The sequence below is a fragment of the Trachinotus anak genome, unplaced genomic scaffold (genome assembly GCF_046630095.1).
Source record: "Trachinotus anak isolate AG129_WGS33_773 ecotype Australia unplaced genomic scaffold, CSIRO_AGI_Tana_v1 ptg000013l, whole genome shotgun sequence".
Lineage (NCBI taxonomy): Eukaryota > Metazoa > Chordata > Actinopteri > Carangiformes > Carangidae > Trachinotus > Trachinotus anak.
In genome coordinates this window covers 6007741-6028663 of record NW_027273864.1, presented here as the reverse complement: position 1 = coordinate 6028663, position 20923 = coordinate 6007741, and the positions used below count along the sequence as shown (strand labels likewise).

Genomic DNA, 20923 nt, shown 5'->3' with positions numbered 1-20923 from the left:
TACCCCTTTCCTTCACTCACTTTGTGAAAGGTGTATAGTTTTGTGGCAAAAACATTAATTCAAGAACATGCATCATGTAAGCACAAAACTGGAATGATGAAGATCTTAAAATGTTAATAAAGTAATAATAAAAGTTAATAAAGCAAGACCCACCAAGAGACCCAGAAGTTACAATTTCTAATTGCAAAAAGTAAAAGGTACTGTATATGTGTGTGTAACATAGTTAGTATAATAGCCTACTGTCTCATGCAGCTGATTTTTTTCAAATGTATACAGTTATTTATTTGCACTAGTGATGCCATTTCACTGCGTTATTCTCATTATCATCATTAGTTTGTTTTTCAAGTCATTGTTGTTTTAATGTCAATCATTTGTCTCGCATTAGTTATGTTTTTATGTGTGTGTGTCTCTGTGTGTGTGTGTCTGTGTTTTCATGTCATCTCTATGTGCCTTTTAAATTGGCCCCTGGGGACAAATAAAGTTTCTTGAATAGAATTAGCCTAAATCATGATGCCTTCAAAACGTGTTTATCCTCTAAAGGTTTGTAATGGACTGATGAAAGAAATGATACAACTCTGGCCAACAAAGCGGTGGCTGTCTCAGTCAGTGGTAGTTGATTAGTGTTGCTTTTTTTCCATGTAAACTGAAAACTCTGAAAGGTTTTGAGAAAAAAATGGAAGTTCTCATAAACTGTTTTAGCGATACCACAGAAAAAAAAAAGTTTCTAAAAAAAAAAGACACATTTTGACCCTCACAGTGTTATTACAATATATCAATTACAATAACATAGCGCGTTGATAGTCCTGTCATTACGGTAATGCTACAGAAGCCACGCCTCCCCTGTGTAATCCTCCATGGACGATGAGGAGCTCCTCTCCGCTCTCCATCATCATCTGCTGGAAAATGCGAGCGGGGAACAGTAAGAAAATGTCACCCCGGGCTGCTCCCCGTCACTCGCAGACATGAGCGGGGTCCCCTCTGCCTCCTCCACCCGCAACGAGTCGCTCTCACCATGCGGATCCACTGCAAAGTAGTTGCGATCGCCGTGTGTTTCGGAGTTTTCCTACTTTTGTACTTTTTGGGGGGCAATGCCGCGGACGATCCGCTGTTGAAAGAAGTTGTAGAGGAGGAGGAGGAGAACGGCAAGTCTTCCCCGTCGCCTCCGGGGCTCGGACGCGATGTCGCGGCAAAGTTTGCGAGGAGATCGTCCGCCGGGGTCGGCGTGCGTGCAGGGGAGCGTCTCAGGGGACGCAGAGAGGGGAAAGCGACCAACAGAGGTGCCAGCGTGAATGCAAAGAGGTGAGGGGAGTTTGTTTCTGTCTGCTCTGTCGGCCAAGAGCGCCCTTCCTGCACGCCTTCCCCCATTTATGCTCACACAAAAGCATCGTTAACTACTTGGCTTTTGCTGATTCTCATCTTGCCCGTCGCCGGGAAGTTAAAGGAGTGAGTGTGTCAGCGTTTAATCGCGCTTTGAGGGAGACGTGCTCCCTCCATCAAACTGCCTACATTGTGCTCAAGGACGCTGGCTTCACAATAGCCTCATCTGTCAAGGGACACCTAAACATGCATACGGGGGGATCTGCTTGGCTGCATTTTATAGCCATTATTTTCTCATAATTTATTGAACTGTGAATCAACGCTGTTGCAATCAGAGGAGGGCTGCTGAAATGTGAGAGGAGAGCATGACTAATGTGATTAGGTGGAAATGTTGGGCAGTATTTGCAGAGAGGACATCAGACAACAGTACAACAGAATGACAAATCATTACCTGACCTCTAAATCTTGGATCATTTGACCCTTGGTGTTTAAGGCCTTTTTGTTGAAATCCTCTGGTGTTTTTAAAACAAGGGGTAAAGGTCACCTTGAAAGACATAGATGGCAGTTAATTAAGGATACAAATGTCCAGAGGATGGTTTTGGATGCCCATGAAACAGTGTCACTGGAAATGACACAAAAACGGAAACCCATCCTGTTGACTACTCTCCTGTCAAAGTCTGCCAAAACAATCTGTGTTGGGGTGACAAGCTTTTCAGGTGTGATTTTTTTTATTTATTTTTCCTCCTTTTTTGTGTGATTAAAGAGGAGCTGCAGCCTGACAGATAATCTGACTGAGCCGCCATCTCTTCATGAGCCTCCTAAATTTAGACACAACGCAGAGTTTGTCAGGTGCTATTTCTGTCCGAGGATGAGAGCATTTTATTATGTCTTCCAGCTTTCTAATTTCAGCCTCACACATCCCTTGTGTTTTCCTCCTGAGCTGAACGCCAGCGATGCCATAACAGCGACAGTGTGGTTGTGGAGAGATACCCACATCCACAAGCAGGCAATAATATGTATTCTACCCCGAAGCCAGACTGAAGGTTGGGGACACTGTTCGGTAGATAAAAGCCATCAAGGCGTTCCATTGAGAAAAGACCTTTACATCCTCCCGCAAAACACACTCCTCCATGTGTGCTCAGCGCTGATAAGGGAGATGGGCTGGAAGGGGTCACCGGTGGCGGTTTAAAAAAAACAAAACACACCAACAGGTTTGGAAAATGCTCAAGACTGACTGCTGCAGGTTTTACCTCCACAAACTTTCTGCTATTTTAAGCACGAGCTTATCAGATGTTTTTTTTTTTTTTTAGTTTGAGTGTATAACATCCAGAGGAACCTGAACAATAGGGTGTAGCTTTCATGTGTTAAACATACAAACCTCGGCAAAATAGTCGATACCACTGCTCTGAAAATGAAGCCCGGGGATGACGAGGATATACATGTAAACAGAGAGCTAGACTGTGATTTTTTTTTAGTGCAGAAATATCAGTGTTGTGTCTCATATCCGCTGTCGACACTCTAGTCATCTGCGATTCTGAGCGCTGGACAGATTTCCTGTGCAGCATGCTAATAGACAAACATCCCTGTTTTTCCTAATCATATCATTTCCTCTTGACACATCACACTACTTCCCGTGGCCAAAAATAAAAGGAAGAGCTCCAGCTACCAGTCTGACACAAATGATTGGTCAATTAGTGAAACTGTTTTTTAAAAAAAATAATCTGAAACAGTTTTAACAATTAATTAATGGTCGTTTTTCAACGAATAAACATTTTCAGATTTTTTCGGATTTGCAGCTTTTCTCTATTTTGTATCATTTAAATAGAATCAGTCTGGCTTCGGGGTTTTTAAACTTTTGGTCAGACAAAACAACCACTTTCAAATATTCTTCGCTCTGAATTATTGATCAGTTGATTAAAAAATATCAACATATTAATTGATAATGTTGGTTAATTGTTGGTAATATTGATTGCTGATAAATTGTCGATGAATATTATAAAACCCTGACTTATAAACACAGGTCTTTTATGTGGAAGATACACATTCCTTCACTCTGATCTCTTTTGCCTTCAGCATGTGTATCAAATGCAGTATAATACAGACATAACCCCTCTATCTGCTTTGTTACATTGAATTAAGGTCTGTATCTACAGGATTAGATGGGTGTTCATGCTTTGTGTTGAAACAAATCCCTTGCCCTGTCACTTCAGATATAGCTAAGCAGCATTCCTTGCAGTAAAGAAGTCACCCTCTCGCAGTGGCATTATGCATAGCTATAAAAAATGTCACCTTGCATGACTGAACACTCTCTCTGCTTGCAGTTTGCAATCTCCCTGCCTGCCTGTGCAGCCTGACCTGGCTGGAGAGGATGCTTGTGTGAGCCTCATCAGCAGCAGTTATATCTGTCTGTTACATTGGCTAACCCGTTTCTAAATGACTGGGGAATGAGTCATGGAGGGTGTGGAGGGAGACGCTAGAAAGATAGAAACACCTCCACTGGGTAAAATCCAACATTGCTGAAGAGCAGGATTGGAAAGTGTCACATCATACCGAAAAAATGCCAGAAGGTTTTTCCTGGAAGGATAAAGATAACAGCGAGTGATCCAGGGAAAGCTGAAAGAAGTTGTTTATCAGTTGATAAGCCGATCGACAGAAACTAAATCGACTGCAACTTTTGTGATTATTCATCTTGCTATTGTATTTGGTTTTCTCTGTTGGTTATTATTGGAAAAGACTTTGGGTTTGGGAAGGCTGCACAAACAAAACAAGCAAGAGCAAAAGACGTCGGCTTTGGCTATAATACATTGGGATGAGGATAAAATTTTTTGGCATTTATAGATCAAAGAATAATCAATCAATTGAAAGCATAGTTGAGAGGTTGATTACTATTAAAAGTTATTAGTCGCAGGCGTCTTTTATTTTTTATTTTGGACCATAGATGTCTTGGTGCTGGTGCTGTGAGGTTCACACTTTAGCTGATGCGAGTTTTTGGACATCTGGAGCTTGTGCGTGTTTATACTGGGCTGGCACAACGGATTGGTGCTAATGTGAGGGAACGCTGAAGTGAGGCTCAAGCCTCGTAAAAGGCTTCACATATGGATTCACAGCAAGAACATGGGAAGGCTGCTGCTGTGGAAGAAGAAAACAGGAAGAGCAGAACGTGACAGTGTTTGCTCTAAGTTTTACAGCAACGTTATGCCGCCATAGTGCAGCACGTGTGTTGGTTTTTTACACGTGTCCTCGTTCTTCTCGTCTTCATGAATACACAGGTTATTGAATGATGGGTCATTTTTGAAAGAAAGAAGGGAGGAAGTGATTGGGTCATGGGTTGCACAGACCAATGAGTCAAACCTCAACAACGATTAGTGTGCAGTCAGCAGATTGCGATATTTCAAATTTTGAAAGGTACATGCAGAGTCCAATTACACACAATTACACAGTTGCAGAGTTTGCAGGTTCGTGCATTTGCACAGTGCGAGTGCAAGTGCAAGTACCATGCATCCGCCTTCAGAATTTATTTGGCTAGCACAACAGTAATTATTTGGTTCACAGGGAGTAATCGACCAAAGAAAGCTGGGTATCAAACAGAATAACCTGCACAGAACAGCCTGGGCTGTTCTTGAGCACTCGCCTCACATCCAAGACATTGGTCAGTGACTGAGCGGGCCTCACATTGTTAGATCGGATTTTTTTTGGTACATATTTCAGCCCTGTGAAAGTAGCTCAGCTTTAAATCATGTCTACAAAATTTCATCAGGTTCAGTCAGCACAGCTTGGATAAATAAAGAATTGGACTGATATTGCATATTTTGGTTTAGGTGATTCAGCTAGACGTCGTGATGAGTGCAAATCGTGTAACAGGGTGACTGAAACGAAAACAGATTGTCTGTCTGTAGTTTGAGTCATCTGGCTACATCGTCAACTGCTTCATGACCGCTGGCGTCTGATCTGCAGTCAGTCTGAGGAAGGATCTGTCGGTTTCATTGTCATATAGTCTGACATTTTAAGGTTGTTTTGAAGAGCTGAATCTTTGTTGACACCCACCCAAAGACGAAGGGCACAATGGCAACATGATCAAATGAATGGCCCTGAACATGTTTGATACCAGCCAAACCAATGACACGGTTATATGCGGATTAATTAAATGCCTTCAAGGTGCTCTTTGGTGTTGGCTCTTTTCTCCTGTACATGTACTTTTTCCTATGACATTATCATTTTTCTCTCCTTCTGTAATTTGAAAGCATTGGCTGTGGTGCTTTGTAGGCAGCGGGCGCCTCTTATGCTTCACTCTGCAGCCAGTAATGAATTCAATCCTTTTGTACCTCTTCTGTGCTTTTTCGACTGCTTCCAGATGTGGGGAACACTGCCATGACACAAAACATCATGTGTGCAGCCGATGCTTTATGCAACAAAGAAAATTGTTTTGTTTTTTTTGTTTTGTTTTGTCATCTAATTTCATGCAGAAATCATTTCAAGGGCATTTATTTTGCATGACTAAGTGCAACATAATTGCACTTGTGTTGGAGATATGGATTGCATTTTCTGCTGGAAAAATAAAAATGTGTGTTCAACAACCTTGACAGAGTGTCAGCCTTTGAAGCGTGGCAGACAGATTTCTCAGCACCTTCTCATTCATCCTAATCTGCGGTTCATCATTGTCCCGTAGCCATGCAGAAAACGAAGTGTCACGCTTGGAGACAGCCCTGTAACCCACCTGTCAAATTTCACTCCTCCCTCTTCCCATCCGTTTTATAGTAGACTCTTTGCTTCCCCTGGGCTCAGAGGAAATACATGCTTTTTTTGGAATGGCGTAAAACCATTTGCCTTCCACTGTTCTCCCAGAAAACGTTTAACAAAAGGTTCTCTGTTCTTATTTGTGTGCCAGTCTTCTCTCCCCCTATGGGCAAAAAAATATTTATCTTGAACATGTTGTTATTATAACCAGCCCCATGTAGTGTCTGTGTGCGTGTGTGGGGGGGGCAAGTAGATGATACTGGCCTTAGCTTGAGGCTTTGCCATTGTACAAATATTTCCTCATCGTAGTGGGAGCTGCTCTGCACTGCTGAGTGTATTTTAATGCAACAGCAGCAACACCTCTGCAGAGAGAGCAAGTTTTTAACATCACATAAAGGCTCTCCTTGCCTTTGAGCATGAAAGAACAAAGTCCGACGGGATCCCGGCAGAGCTACAGAGGAGAAGAAGTGGTTGTGTGTATGTGTGTGTTTGTGTGGAAGTGTATGTGAAGGCACAGTTGTCGTGCCTATCAGAGAAATCCTTGACTTTACACCCGTCTGTCAGACAGCAGGATGGATGTGGTGATCTGCTGTTTTCTTGAATGCTTGTTTCCTCTGTCAGGATTCTCATAGAGTCCAAAATGAATTTCTGTGCCACTGACATGTTCATAAAGTGACAGGCCATTACTGTTCAACAGTGACATGTTGGCAGGTGAGGAGGAGGAGAGCTCACATATGCTGCTATGCTCCGTGACTGACTGCATTTAGCCTTGGATGGAGGTGCAGCTAACAGATACATTTGCTCAATATGTGGGCATGATATCACCCAATCTGTGCTCTGATAAAATGGATCCAATGTCAATATTTATTATGCAATTAATCAGCATTCATGAGGCGTCTACAGAAAGGCTGGACTGAATTCATTATTCTGCAAAATTCTGGTCAGATTCTGAACAAAAACCTCAGAAATGAAAGTGAGACTGTGTGACCTCTGTAAGAAGAAATGAAACATTTCTTCTCTTACAAATTAAAAGTTGAATTGATTAAAGCAACAAAACACACCCTTGCTCAAATCAGTATACTCAATAAATAAATAAAGGGGTTTTGCAGTTACAGCCTTAATTGTTCTGGTATGACCGGTATCAGTATCAGTCATTCAGTCAGCTGATTAAGTGTCTTCAGATTGGGCTATTGTTCATGTTGTTTTAGCATTTATCACTGACCTGTAATTGTCACATATTGTTTCATAGTCTCACTTTGAATATTCTAATTAAGGCTAAACAGTTCATTGTTTTAAAATCTAAATTTCTATTTAAAAGCGTGATCTTCACTTTTTATTAGCTAACTATAAGCTAACTCACATTATTAGCTATTTCCTAATGAGCTAAAGGTTGTGAAAAGTTTATTTTGCAACCATAGATTTTGCCAGGTATTTTGAGTAGCAACTGGCTTGTTATTGTCATTGATTCCTTGAGTTGTAGTATTACACAAGTATTTACGCTACTTGTACAATTTGGTGAAGTACCACACACTTTGATGTGTGTAAAGATAGAGTGGACTGCATCTTTATGCCCAATAAAATGGCAATATTAGCTTAAGCTAATGTTAGCTCCAGCTGATACAGAGTTATGAATAAATATAATGCCACAAAGTTTCTGAAAGTCATTTAAGAAACATTTTGAGTAATATGTCTTAGTAATGTAATACTTTACCACCAAATGTGAGCTGAACTGGTTGAAACTAGTAAACCAGCCAAATTTACTTAACAAATGACAATGTTTGTGGAAAAAAGCAACCATATTTGATGTGATTCATTTTTTGTAAAAAAAAAAACAAAAACAAAACATTTTTATAAAATTATTTTTAGCAGTCACAATGTTGGTATGAAATAATTATAATGATAAATTTGCTCAGAAAGCCAGCCCAGCCCTACTTTTATCATTATAATTCTGCCATGGAGTCTATAATTAGAAATACATGTTGAGGAACAGCTGATCTTTGTTCAAACACTATACTAAAATTGTCAGTTGTTACGTTGTCATTTAAATGTGTCAGGCTGAATTACAGTGAAATTTGTATGAGTGGTGCGCAACCTATTATTTTCCATTTGATGGAATCAAGCAACCAGAAAAAAATGTGTCTTGGGGTTTGAATGGTATCTTCAGTACAAGCAGGACATATCGCTGCAATGAGGTGGATAAATGCAATATTTGAAACAAAGGCATAGAAGGGATTAATAATTATCTGTAGTTTCAGTGGAGGGTTTTAGTATCCCGTGATGTTCAAACACTGTTTCACCATGTCAGTGAGACTATAGGGGAAAATACTTAATTGCTATATATTTGCATAAAAATGTACAACATGTAAAGGAATTGACTGTTGCCTGAATAAACAAGAAATATTGGTCTCATCATTTAAAATTCCATATTGGTCAAATCTACATTGGATGTTTCAAATAACACTAATTCTTTCGGTACTTTCATTTTTATGTATGTTTTGACTTGAGTATGGTCCATTACATCTGTTGTAGGGTACAATTTGCTCTTCACAAGCTCTGCAGCACTCAGGCCAATTTACAAGCAATGAGTGAGGGAAGCAAGGTTTGTGAAATAAGTGATTGTCAGCACACCCAAACCCTCTCCACATCCCCCACATGTGGCCTTGGCCCATTTAGATCTCACAGCACTTTTGGGTGGAGAAAACTGCACATCCTGCACATCATTTGTTTGATTAATGGAGCTCATTTTGCCCTTATTTTTACATTACATTGAAAAGAGTTTGTTAGTTTATTTTGTCGGGATAGTTGAGCAGCTCCAATGGGGGTTAACGGCCTTGCACCACAGTGGTGTTGGTGAGAGTTCGATAAGTGCTGCTCTTTCACTTTTACCACTGTACTGTATGTTTTCTGTCCTCTCTTGTACCAAACTGTCAGAGCATTTTCATCCTCATCTTCCTTTGTCTTTTCTAGTAAACCACGGAGTAATGTGGCCCGACCTGTGATCAAGCGAGCCCGGGCCGAGGAGGTCATGCACTTGGCTGTGGTGGCTTGTGGGAATCGTTTGGATGAGACCCTCACCATGGTCAAATCAGCCATCCTGTTCAGCCTCAAGAAGATCAAGTTTCACATTTTTGCTGAGGACCCCTTGGCCCCACAGTTTGAAGAAAGGGTAGGAAGCCTTCAGTTTCCTGATGCCTGAATGTATATAGCCCAAAATTTTACAAAATCCGATGTAGTACCAGAGAATCCTCAGCTCTTTTGAGTTTCTTTCCTGTGTACACTTCTTTAGGGGATGCTGTGATTTCTGAATTAATGCAGCACATGTTAAACATTTGCTCTCTCTCTTTGTAATAGATGACATCAAGATCAGAGCACTTTTAACTCTGCCTCTCTGACTCCCTCCAGTACAGACATATAACCCTTTTATCTCAGGGCTGCAGTGTAATATATCACCAAGACACCCTGCTTTTTCTCCAGTGGTGTGGATCACTTCAAAGTCACCTTTACAAAGGTGCCTGGCGTGTTTTTGATTAGTTCCACTTATACTGTAACGAACAGTCTATTAAAATTACTCAAATTAACAGACCTCAAACACACCTTAAACAGCTTTAAATCCAAACCCTAAACCTGTGAGCTGGCCGTCATATGTGTGAATTATTGCCATGTGTAGAAAATCCCCATGTGGAGGACAGGGAGTCGTGGTTGTCCAGGCCTAGATAAAGTAGCACATATGCTGGGTTTGTGCAGCAAGGAGCTTATGTGGAGACACAGTGTTAAGAGACATGGTGTGTGTTTTTAGAGAAGCTGCTCACAATCTCTTTTGATCTCTCATCCTCGTCAGCACAAACCCTGCCAACTACTTGCAGCGCTCTCACTCTTTTCAGGGCCAAACTGTTAGACTGATGATTACAGAGGGATTCAGAGTCTAACAGGTCAGATAACAAGGCTTCAGCCACACACTGCAGACTTTCAGAGGGTGCCTTCCCTTGTTTAGACTATTGGTTTCTTTATGAAACAACAGCTGGCAGCTGCGTGGGTTCAATGCAGAGCGCCACAGCGCCACAAGACATGACTTCATTGTTTTGAATGGCCGGCTTTATGTGCTTTTTAATGTTGACAAGTATGTTAAAAGAGAGAGCGAGAGAGGTTAGCTTTCAGAATAATGATTGTTTATAATGGCTCTTTCTTACTCTTTACTTACTCTAGACTTTTAAGAGGTCCATTAGACGTTTCCTCTTAATAAAGCGTGATGTGTTGCTTTACTTCCAGCTGAACCAGTGGCCTCGCTCCGTCTCAGCCAAGTTCCAGTACAGCATCTACCCCATCACCTTCTCTGTGGGGAACGCGGACGAGTGGAAGAAGCTCTTCAAGCCCTGTGCTGCTCAGAGACTCTTCCTCCCCGTAAGGCCTGCAGCACTTATCCCCCCTCATATCCTCAGTCACCATGCATAGTGTAATTAACCAGCGTTGAAAAAAAAATGTCACAAATCCATTTCATTTCTACTCAAACAGCACCCCCCCCCCCCTTTATTTTATCCCAGTGTATGATTATAATTAATTACTGGCGTGGTGATTGATGATTTCAAACCTTTTCTGCAGCACTTACTTAACAAATAAGCAGTCTCCAGACCCAGTAATTGCATCAAGTGAAGTCAATGCCTGGCTATTGATTTTCTTTTTCTGCTGGCGTTCGTTGAAACAGCAGCAAGCTTACTTACCATGTAATGAACATATTGCAGGTCAGACAGATCCATAGTTTTTTTCTCTTGCTGCAAGGCGATCAATGAGCATCCACTTTTCACTTTATTAGGAACACCTACTCATACAGAGCACCTCGTAGGAACCTTTTTTGCATCCATAATTGCCTGAATTATTAAATGGGTGGACAGGTCCATCTTGATTGAATGTTTTAACTTCCATAACTTCAAGTGTAGCCAGTCTAAGAGCCTGTGCTTCTGTTTCCACTGTTGTCTCCTTGCAATAGGAAGGTTTTCCTGGAGCTAAATTTCGGCGTAATTCTTCCTAAGTAGCAGGAAAGTTTGACCAGCTGCTGCATCACTATATCTTATTTTCTCTTGAAATAAAACAAAAAAAAAGGCTCAGAAATAATTGCGCTGCCTCCTGCAGTCTGTTACCTCCCCGTGTTCTGAGTCAGGAGAGAATCGAGCAGCGGCTGGTTTGACGGTTCAGAGCAGAGACAGAGAGAGAGCAGAGCCACTCCTGAAGGACACATCTGGCACTGGAGAGCTGTTCAGCAGAGTGGAAACTAGTCTTGACTTGGTTTCATTCACTTTCTTTATTATTTATATTAACACCACTTATTCCTTTTCTGTTTGCCCCATGACTGCGCTCTGCGCCCACTATGACAATGAAAATAATGTTGCCCCTGTAAGGGAATATATCCAAATGTTCTGTTTATTAAACTCAGTAGAACCAGGTCATGGGTTCTTAAAAGTTAAGGTTAAAGAAGCTATTTGTAAGTTTAGCTATTGCTACATAGCCAACATTAGCATTAGCAGCTGTTTACTTATCACTCTAGAAGAAATGTCAAAAGTTCAGCATCAAACTTTGTTCTTTTACTCACTAAGAGCTGTCTCCAGAGGTGGAAAACAACGCCTACCATACCTACCAAAAACTACCATACCTGCGATATCTCTCCTTCACACACTGTGGATGCAGCAGCCTGTCACTGAAGGAGTTGAGTGTCCTGCATGGGGTGGGAGGTGTACTCCAACAGGAATGATAGTTTAGCCACCATTTGGAAAGCACCATTTCCACTGACAGAAATCTGTGTTCTCAAACTCAGAGGATTCAGTCCTCAGTGCCAATTATTGCATCACTGTGGATGTACACACTTACACTTAGGTTGTTGAAACAGAGGTCTACTGCTCTGTTTGGGCTTGTTGGGATTGATTTTAGCTTCGTTACACACACCAACACCCACTCCTCGCCGCTTTCAGTAACATAATGCAGCATAACCTACAGTCCACAGTCACACTGCAGTATAGTGACATGGTTTCTTTTGGCATTAGTGAGCAGCTTGAGTACGAATACGACCACCGAGCCCTACCCGGTGATCCGATTGGTTCTGTCATCACTGACCCTGCACCTCAGACTTTACCATCCCAGATTTTTTGTGCTGCATATTCTTAATGGTAGACTGTGAGAGGTGCACTTTGTGACTAAACAGTGCTATACTCCTTGTCCTTATACTATATATGGGGAAAATACTTTTGCTGTAATTTAAACTCTCAAAGTTTCTCAGCTCTGAAAACTGGCTCCAGGCAGTGAGGAGTCAAAGACAAATATGGTCTCTGCCAAACTCTCAGTTTAATTTTTTGCCATGCACTGACAGCAGAATTCATCAGCGGATACTGGAAGTGATTATCAACTTCAGTTTTTGATGATGTGTGGATCCTAAGATGCTGTTCTGCAGACCACCTCTGTCTTGATACTGACTTTTTGTCATAAATTATAGAAACATTAATGAAAAACTCATAGGTCGCCAACTCTCTCTGAAATGCTGGAACTGGGGCAATTGGACAATTACTCTTTACTACACTATAATTTTTTTGCGTTAATGTCTGAGTGGGTCGATGTCTGGGAGAAAAGCCTGTTGTAGCATGATGCTTTGAGAGAATATCTTAATTTTTCTTTGTATAAACCACTGAAGACCATCTATCAACACCAGCTTTAATTAACCAGTTGAACATTTGGTCTATAAAATCAGTTTCCTAGATCACAGAATGAATTCAACCAGCTTTTCAAAACCTAAAAATGTTCAGTTTACTATTTTAAAAACAGCGTATTTTCACATTTGAGAACCTTAAACAAGAGAATTATAAACTATAAAAACTAAAGAAACTCTCATTGACCTGAGCTGTACCTTGAGTAATGCTAATTCACAATTGTTACCCTGACAACACACTAAACTAAGACACACTGCTCTTGGCCAACATCAACATTTTAGTACTGTCACTGTGAGCAGCCTCACAGAGCTGCCAGGCTGGCTCTAGATAAAATACTGAAACTGTTTTTCGTTAAATGTTGAATCTTACTTCCTTTCCATTTAAACACACGCTTGAACTGATCTGAACTGAACCTCTTGATGCTTTCTGCAGAATTTATAGTTATGTTTTGTTAATAAGTGAGTCGCTGTCTGGGAGAGCAGAGGGGGAGCATCTGAGAGCATGTACCAACAGCAGTTTAATTTATTTAACTTAATTTCTTGGATATTACATCAGGTAATCCCATTCAAATTCTTTTCATTGGGATTAATAGTTTATTGTTTTCAATCAAAAATGACATGGAACATTAACATAGAATAAGAAGGAAACTATAGTGAATACAACAACAACCAAACAAAAAATAAACAACAGATGAAGAGATGAGGACAAGGGAAAAAAAAAAGCCTGACGTGCATAGAATATCTAAAAGCTTTGTCAACTGGTATTCCAGCCAAATGTACTTAGTTAGTTTTATGGGCTGGAAACGCCATAACATCCGAGATGCCCCCATTTCAAGTGCTACTCCTCCACCTTGGCCTTTATGATACATTTGTAATACATACGTAATTATTCCAGTGCAGCCATGCGATCAAGAGGAGCGTGCCATGGAGAAGATGCTGGTGCAGAGGAGGCTTTCCATTCTTTGACCACAAGTTTCCATCCTAACATTAGAGCAGTCTGGATCCAGTCAGCATGAGGTGGAGTCAAGGCACTTGGTGCTGAAGGGTCACTCAAAATAAACAGACTCAGAGAGAAAGGGATATCTACTCTACTCTACTCTAACTATTTTTTTCTATAATAATATGTATAACATATACCATCTTTGTCATGACACCTCCAGCACTCTGAGCTGTCCTCCAAACCCACCTTTAGACTCTGTTTATACTTTTGAATTGGATCATCCCATTCAAGTTCTTTAGATGGACGACTGCAGTCATAAATATTATGCTGATGACTGTGATCGTGCTTCCAGGTCATCCTGAAGGATGTGGACGCACTGCTCTACGTGGACACAGATGTCCTCTTCCTGCGGTCCATGGATGACATCTGGAGTCTCCTGAAGTCCTTCAACAGCACCCAGCTTGCAGCAATGGCGCCAGAGCATGAGGTCCCCAAGATTGGCTGGTACAGCCGCTTTGCACGCCACCCTTTCTACGGGGTCACGGGGGTCAACTCTGGTGTCATGCTAATGAATCTCACAAGGATCCGCAGCACGCTGTTCAAAGTAAGGTCAAAACAACAGTCATATTACCCCAAACTAGGGCCGAACTACATGCAAAAAAAAATCATGTAGCGATTATTTTGAAGACAGTGCGATTGTGATATAAGTCACGATTTCAGTTGGAATGGTTTTTGTGAAGGAGATTTTCTTCACTTCAAATGTTCCTCTTGTTTTCCAAGGCCTCACACATACTCCAAGAGTTCAGGCCATAACAACCTTCACATTGTTAGACAATGTTTCACTGTTAAGCTTCTGTTATGACTGTTTGTGTCTAGATGGAGCCACTACTATCCTCCGGAACTAGGGTACCCAAGGTCTTAGAGATAAGAGGGTCGAAGGAAAGCATTAACTTAGAAAATATTGTTCAAATCTAGTTATTGTCGAGGATGAGCTAAGTAGGGGAAAGAAACAACTCATATGTAATAATAATTAGGTAAGAGCATGTGATGCTGTGGATTTTGGTGTCCAAAAGCATCTTCACACATGAACTGTTCAGGATAAAGTTTAACCTTGTATGGATGTGATTCCCATGTGAGACCTGGAAATATATGCTCATGGTCAGACAAGACATTTTCAGAACTTGGTGAAGCACTCCATCATTTTCTCCCCTGCGCCAAGCTTACAGTAACTACCTCTGCCTGAGACATCTGAACTCCTGGTGATCGTATTTTCCTCCAGCTCACACAATCTCCTGACTCGTCTGACTCGTAGGCCAGGCCATCTTTATGGTACATTTATAGTCTGCTGTGACACATTTTACCTTGATCAAAAAAACTGCAGCTCCTGCAATTTGAATATTGCACTTGGCCATATTGCGATTTTGATAATATTTCAGTTAATTGTTCAGCCCTGCCCCACACTCTGATCAGCTGAAAACTAAAGTGAGCTGTGATGCCTCCTTTGCATTCTGAAGGGTTTTCTCTTTGAGCTGAAGTCACAGGCTGAGCGCTCTGAGTGGGCTGTGATTGAAGCTCTCTGATTACCACGCTAGCATCACAGGCTTGTGCCCTCAGAACTCAATTTAGCAGCTCTCCAGTTCTTAATACTCCCAGCAGATTGCAAATAGAAGCTGAAATGTAAATGTGCTCCTCCTTTGATGATGTGGTTTTGGGGGGAAAAAAATGGCTGCTCTTGAGCTGTTGAACGTTGTTGTTGTTGGTATTTCAGAACAGTATGATCCCCAGCGGCCTGTCGTGGGAGGATCTCCTACATCCACTCTATCAGAAATACAAGAACCACATCACCTGGGGAGACCAGGACCTCCTCAACATTATCTTCCACTACAACCCAGGTACAGCCCTTTTTGGAAGTGTATTCATGTCATCTGCAGTGATCATAGGACATATTTTTATCGCACTGAAAATACATTATGCATTAGCATAACAAGGGCTATTGAAGGGCGATCAAAGGTAAAACACATCACATCAACGTGTGAATATAAATGTATTTTAAAATACTAGTCAACTCAGCAGCTGCGCACCGTGTTCACATAAACTGTGTCTTATTTCACTGTCGACAAACAAGTCTACGCTATGAATGTTGATCAGAAAACACTTGAGGATGTGGCTATAGGCAACAGTAGACTTTAGCAGCAGACTGGGTTCCAGCTGAAGCGGCCAGATGTGGGCATTAAGTGCTCAGAGCCATTGGCAGAGCTGGCATCGCTGGTGATGGCTTGACAAAACTGGAGAGAGGAGTGCTTGTTTTACATATTAAGGCTTTCTCCAGAGTAACACTCACATTACTCTATAAGCATTGTCCTGACCTGTTTTTGATTGTTGGTGCTTTGTTCTACAATCACAGAAAACGTCTGAAGACTTTAAAGATCTCATTTAAATGGGAATCAAATGGAGTTGGTATTTTAATTCAAGTTGTTTTTACATAAAAATCAAAAAATATAAATAAATATATAATAAAAATATAAATTGGTGTATTTGCATATTGTATTGTTGTTTTTTAGCCTGGTACTAAGTCCCACACTAGATCATGGCTCGTTAAACTGTACCATACAATATATTGTTATAATAGGACTGAATGATTATATTGTTTTGGCAGATGTGAGTCATGATTCCAGATTTTTATCAAAGCTTGTAGCAAACAAGCATTATCCGTTACATCTGGAGAATATGATTTGTAGGTCAGGGCATCTCTATAGCACCACAACACTTATTTATGATATGTTGTGACAAATTTGACCTTTATCAAAAAATTGAGCTCCTACAATTTGGATATTGCACATATTGCAACTTTGATTGTATTTTCGATTGATTGTGCAGCCCTAGTTTAAATGAACAACTACATATGAACATCCATACTATTGCTTACATTTTATATATACATACAGTATGTTCACATTCCCACCTTGCAGCTGCTGTACAATCACCACCAGCATCAGCGCTAGAACAGTTGGAGGTTAATTGCTTTGCTTAAGGGTTGTGTAAACAGTTTAGTGTGTTTTCATAGGCCTTTCTTGCCATCTTTGTTCAGTATGAATACATAAAAAGATAGGAAAAACAAAACATTCACACTGGCAGACGATGAAGAAGAGGATGATGCCTTTTTCCTGCTCTCTTCTACACCAGCCCATCTCCCATTCTCTGTTCTTTTTTTCTTATATTGTTTGAACTGTTTATGTGCAGGACGCAAACTCCTGGAGCAGCACTGCAGAAAGGTGTTTTGCTATACACATCCATTACTGTGATCGTCACACTCATTGAACACGCATTTATCACCGAACCATCGGGTGCAGCATACACTCAAAAGCCCATCAGTCTGATCAGCATATTATTTTTGTGTCAGGCCTGTGTGTGGCCAGTCACTCAGATGAAGCCAGAGAAAGTCTCTGAATTAACTGTTGAACCTATTGCAGCATACACACTTCAATTTGACTTCGATTTGACTGAATGGGGTGGTAACTATGAAACAGTGCATCCATATTAATGCATCCATTGAGGGACAGCATATACTTCCACTGCTGGCTGTGTAGTTCCTACATGTTCTACTATTTGAGGATGCATATTTCGTTTTCTCCTCACGAACATGACAGTTGTGTTTTTTTTCCAAATCCTATAAAGAATCGTCCAGTCATACAAATGTGGTCCAGTGTGGATGGTGGTACTAGGTGAACTGGAGGAGAGAGGCTTTTCTAGATATTTGGGTACTGTTTTGACTCATACTCCTGTTTACTGTGAGGAAAGAGAGATACTGCTGTTCAGACTCTTCTAGGTGAATCGGGGAATCACTTTTATTAAACTCTCTAAGCGTGCATGAGTCATGAGGTGTGTTGTTCTTTTTCCAGAGTGTCTCTACATCTTTCCCTGTCAGTGGAACTACAGGCCTGATCACTGTATGTATGGGAGTAACTGTAAAGGGGCTGAAGAGGAGGGCGTGTCCATCCTCCATGGCAACCGTGGAGTGTATCATGACGACAAGCAACCGGCCTTTAAAGTAGTGTATGATGCAATAAGTGAGGTGAGTATTCCAGTGGGATGTTCAGTTTTCACTGACACAGTTTGGTACTGATGCATAGCGCCCTCTGTTGAAATCCCACATCGAGTGCAAGGTGGATGTTGGGGTGTGTGTGTGTGCGTGTGTGTGTGTGTGTGTGTGTGTGTGTGTGTGTGTGTGTGTGTGTACACGTTTTATTAGGAACCCCATACTAATACTGAGCAGTGCCTCCCTCTGCTCTCAAAACAGCCTCATTTCTTCATGACATGGATTTCATTAGATGTTGGAAACACTCCCTCAGGAGATTCTGGTCCACGTTGGCATGAGTGGTCTGCATATCTCTCACTACCACATCACACACGTCCTTAGCTTTTATTGTGAACACAATATGTCAGGAACACCTGAAGGGAATTTCTTCAAATTTGGCACAAATGTTGATTAGAATGGAGTGGTCAAAGGTTAAAGGTCAAAGATACTGTGACTTCACATTTTTGGCCATAACTGAAGAATGCACATGCTAATTATGACAAAAAAGTGATTATATTTTATATCCGAAAGGTCAAGCGTCAACTTCATTGTGACATCATAATATTCTGCAAATACATTTAATACCTTTTATTAAATTCCTTCAAAGTCTTACATGGGTAACATGTATAAACTGACATGGATAAACTGCAGCATGACTGGTTGGCGAAGGCAGTTCTAGTTTTCATCTGACTCATCTGAATGCAAAGAAGCACATTTCCCAAAATGTTGAACTGTTGCTTTAAAGACATCAGCTCACAAAAAGGAGAAGCTTTTGGGTATTTTCTCTCTTGCTTGCATTAAACAATCTGGGTCAGTTTTTAAATTTAGAATTTGTTTTCTCCAGCAGCAGAGTCAGTTCCCCCTGCTCTGTTGAGATAAGCCTCTTAACGATGAGCTGTGTCATAATTTATGATTAATAGAGAACCCACCCTTTCCCAACCCCAACCCCGCTGATAGAATTTGTAAATACCATTTAGTCTGTGATAAGTTCCATTAAAAAACTATCAAACTCAAATAGCTTTGGGACCAGAACTGACACAGGGTAATGTCTCTGTCTCTGCAGTTTCCCTTTGAGGACAACATGTTCCAGTCGCTCTTCTACCCCATCCAGACCAAGTTCCTGGACACAGTCAACACCCTGTGTGGTCGGATTCCTCAAGTTTTCCTCAAGCAGATAGAAAAGACCATGAAGAAGGTGTTTGAGGAGAAAGTGGTGCGACACGTCAAACCGCACAAATAACTGATGGAAGAAGAGGACTCTGTTTTATCTGACGACACCAAGGACCGTCTTGCTGTGAACTATGTGTCATACCAGCATCTTCCAGAGAGAACTGGCGGCTCAGCATTTGCAGTGTATTCAACACATGACAATTCCTGGGGAAAAAAATGGTCTTATGAACATTATGAGCCACTAGTGATGGCATGGGTAATAAGCCTATGTATACAGAGAAGCATACAGTGCTGGTCAGTGATGCCGTAGAATAGGTTTGCCTTATTGCCGTCCTCAAATTTTCACATCCCAGTTATGCAGGTGGTGATGAAATGTATGAGAATGTTGGAAAGCTACAGTGGGGAAAAAACTACCCTTTTTTGTCAAGAATAATAAAAGTATCAGCTCTTCATCTCAAGTGTAAAAGCAAAATTGAAGGCATATTTTTGCCAACGAAGCATTCAACAAAAGTATCTACTTTATTTTTCCTTGTGAACGTGGTATCCACTAAACAAAGTCAACTTTGGACTTTAGGAAAACTCTGCTACTTTGAGTAGTCGATTCATAAACCACCCCTTTAAAATCATGTGAATGTTTTACCAGCAAATGTGAGAAATGTGAGCCTGTGTGAATGAGAAGAGTTGAGTTATTGGCCTGTTCTGCAGTTGCTAATTGCCACTGACAGTATTAAATACAGGACAACAGAGGAAATATGGATTTATATGTTACACGCCAAATGTTAAAATGCACTTTCAGAATGATATTAGGACTGGATGGTTGTTTGTACACATGTCGTCATTAGATGCTACACTGTCCGAGTAGATCAATACCAAAAGTGCTAGCATTTAAAACAAAGTGACATACTACATACTACAGCTGATAATGTGCCATATAAATATTCATGTCTGCCAATGTTTACTATTGAGAGGTATAGGCGTGTGTGTTTGAGAGGGTATCTTAGTTTGTAATATGATGTATGTTATGTTGTGAACACATGGATCATATGTTTTAGCAACGCTACTTTAAATGTGGTTTGATTGTCTAAACTTATCAAATCATGTAAACTGGAAACGGAAAATGGCTCTACAGTCATCATGTGTTTCTAAATAAAACAATGCAATGTACTGTGCCTGCTTCTGCCTCATTTACACATAGAGTGGGTCCGATTGGACCCCACTGCATCTGCAGTTTATAGGAATTGTAACTTATGAAAGCAATACAAATGGATGAAATGCATTCTTCTCGACTTGCATATCAGTTACAAGGTGAGGCGAGATTTTGAAGGTGCATGCTGTAGACAAAGGTAACTTCTGTATCACAATACAGAAGACTTGTTTTGACACTGATATGGAAACTGGTTATTAACTGAATTTACCACTGTAGGTGGTCCACCAGTGGCTGACAGGCTGGTACAAAGTCCCCTTATTATGTTCCTAAAGGTGTGTTCCTATAGCCCAGTTTCAGTTCTTGAATCCATAAAATACCTTTGAAAATACACAGTAATAGAAAGTAAATAAGTAATACTAAATCACTGAGGATTTTCTAAACCTATTATATAAATTGGCTGGATACAGATAGTAAAGAAGAAAGGAATTTGTGAAGGATGCAGTGGATAAGATAAAATTGTTCACTTCCCATAAATATACTGTGTGTGTGTGTGTGTGTGTGTGTTTACTGGATTAAAACTAATTAATATTATCAGGTAGGCAGGTAGGAGGTAGCTCAGTAGTGTACAAATTGTTAACATTCCTATACACATTTATATGTAAAATACTTACACATTCATCTTCCTGTACTATATTTTATACAAAGAACAGTATGTGGTTATATTTAATCTATTTAAATTTCACGACTATTCATATCTATTTATTGTTGTGTCATTTCATTTATTTAGTTTTATTTGGTTGCGATTATCTTATTTTATTTTTGAAATGACTCGTTTCATGAGTAGTTCTGTTGCTC

General features: G+C 40.6%; 1 protein-coding gene across 1 annotated transcript; it reads left to right on the top strand.

Annotated features, from left to right (window-relative positions):
- Positions 1-858: 858 nt before the first annotated feature.
- Positions 859-20086, top strand: gxylt2 (glucoside xylosyltransferase 2). The gene is made up of 7 exons (XM_071493782.1): positions 859-1299; positions 9019-9217; positions 10318-10449; positions 14029-14280; positions 15445-15568; positions 17576-17748; positions 18815-20086. Exons 1-7 carry the CDS (start codon positions 1013-1015, stop codon positions 18989-18991), a joined length of 1344 nt encoding a protein of 447 aa, XP_071349883.1. The 5' UTR covers positions 859-1012; the 3' UTR covers positions 18992-20086.
- Positions 20087-20923: the final 837 nt, after the last annotated feature.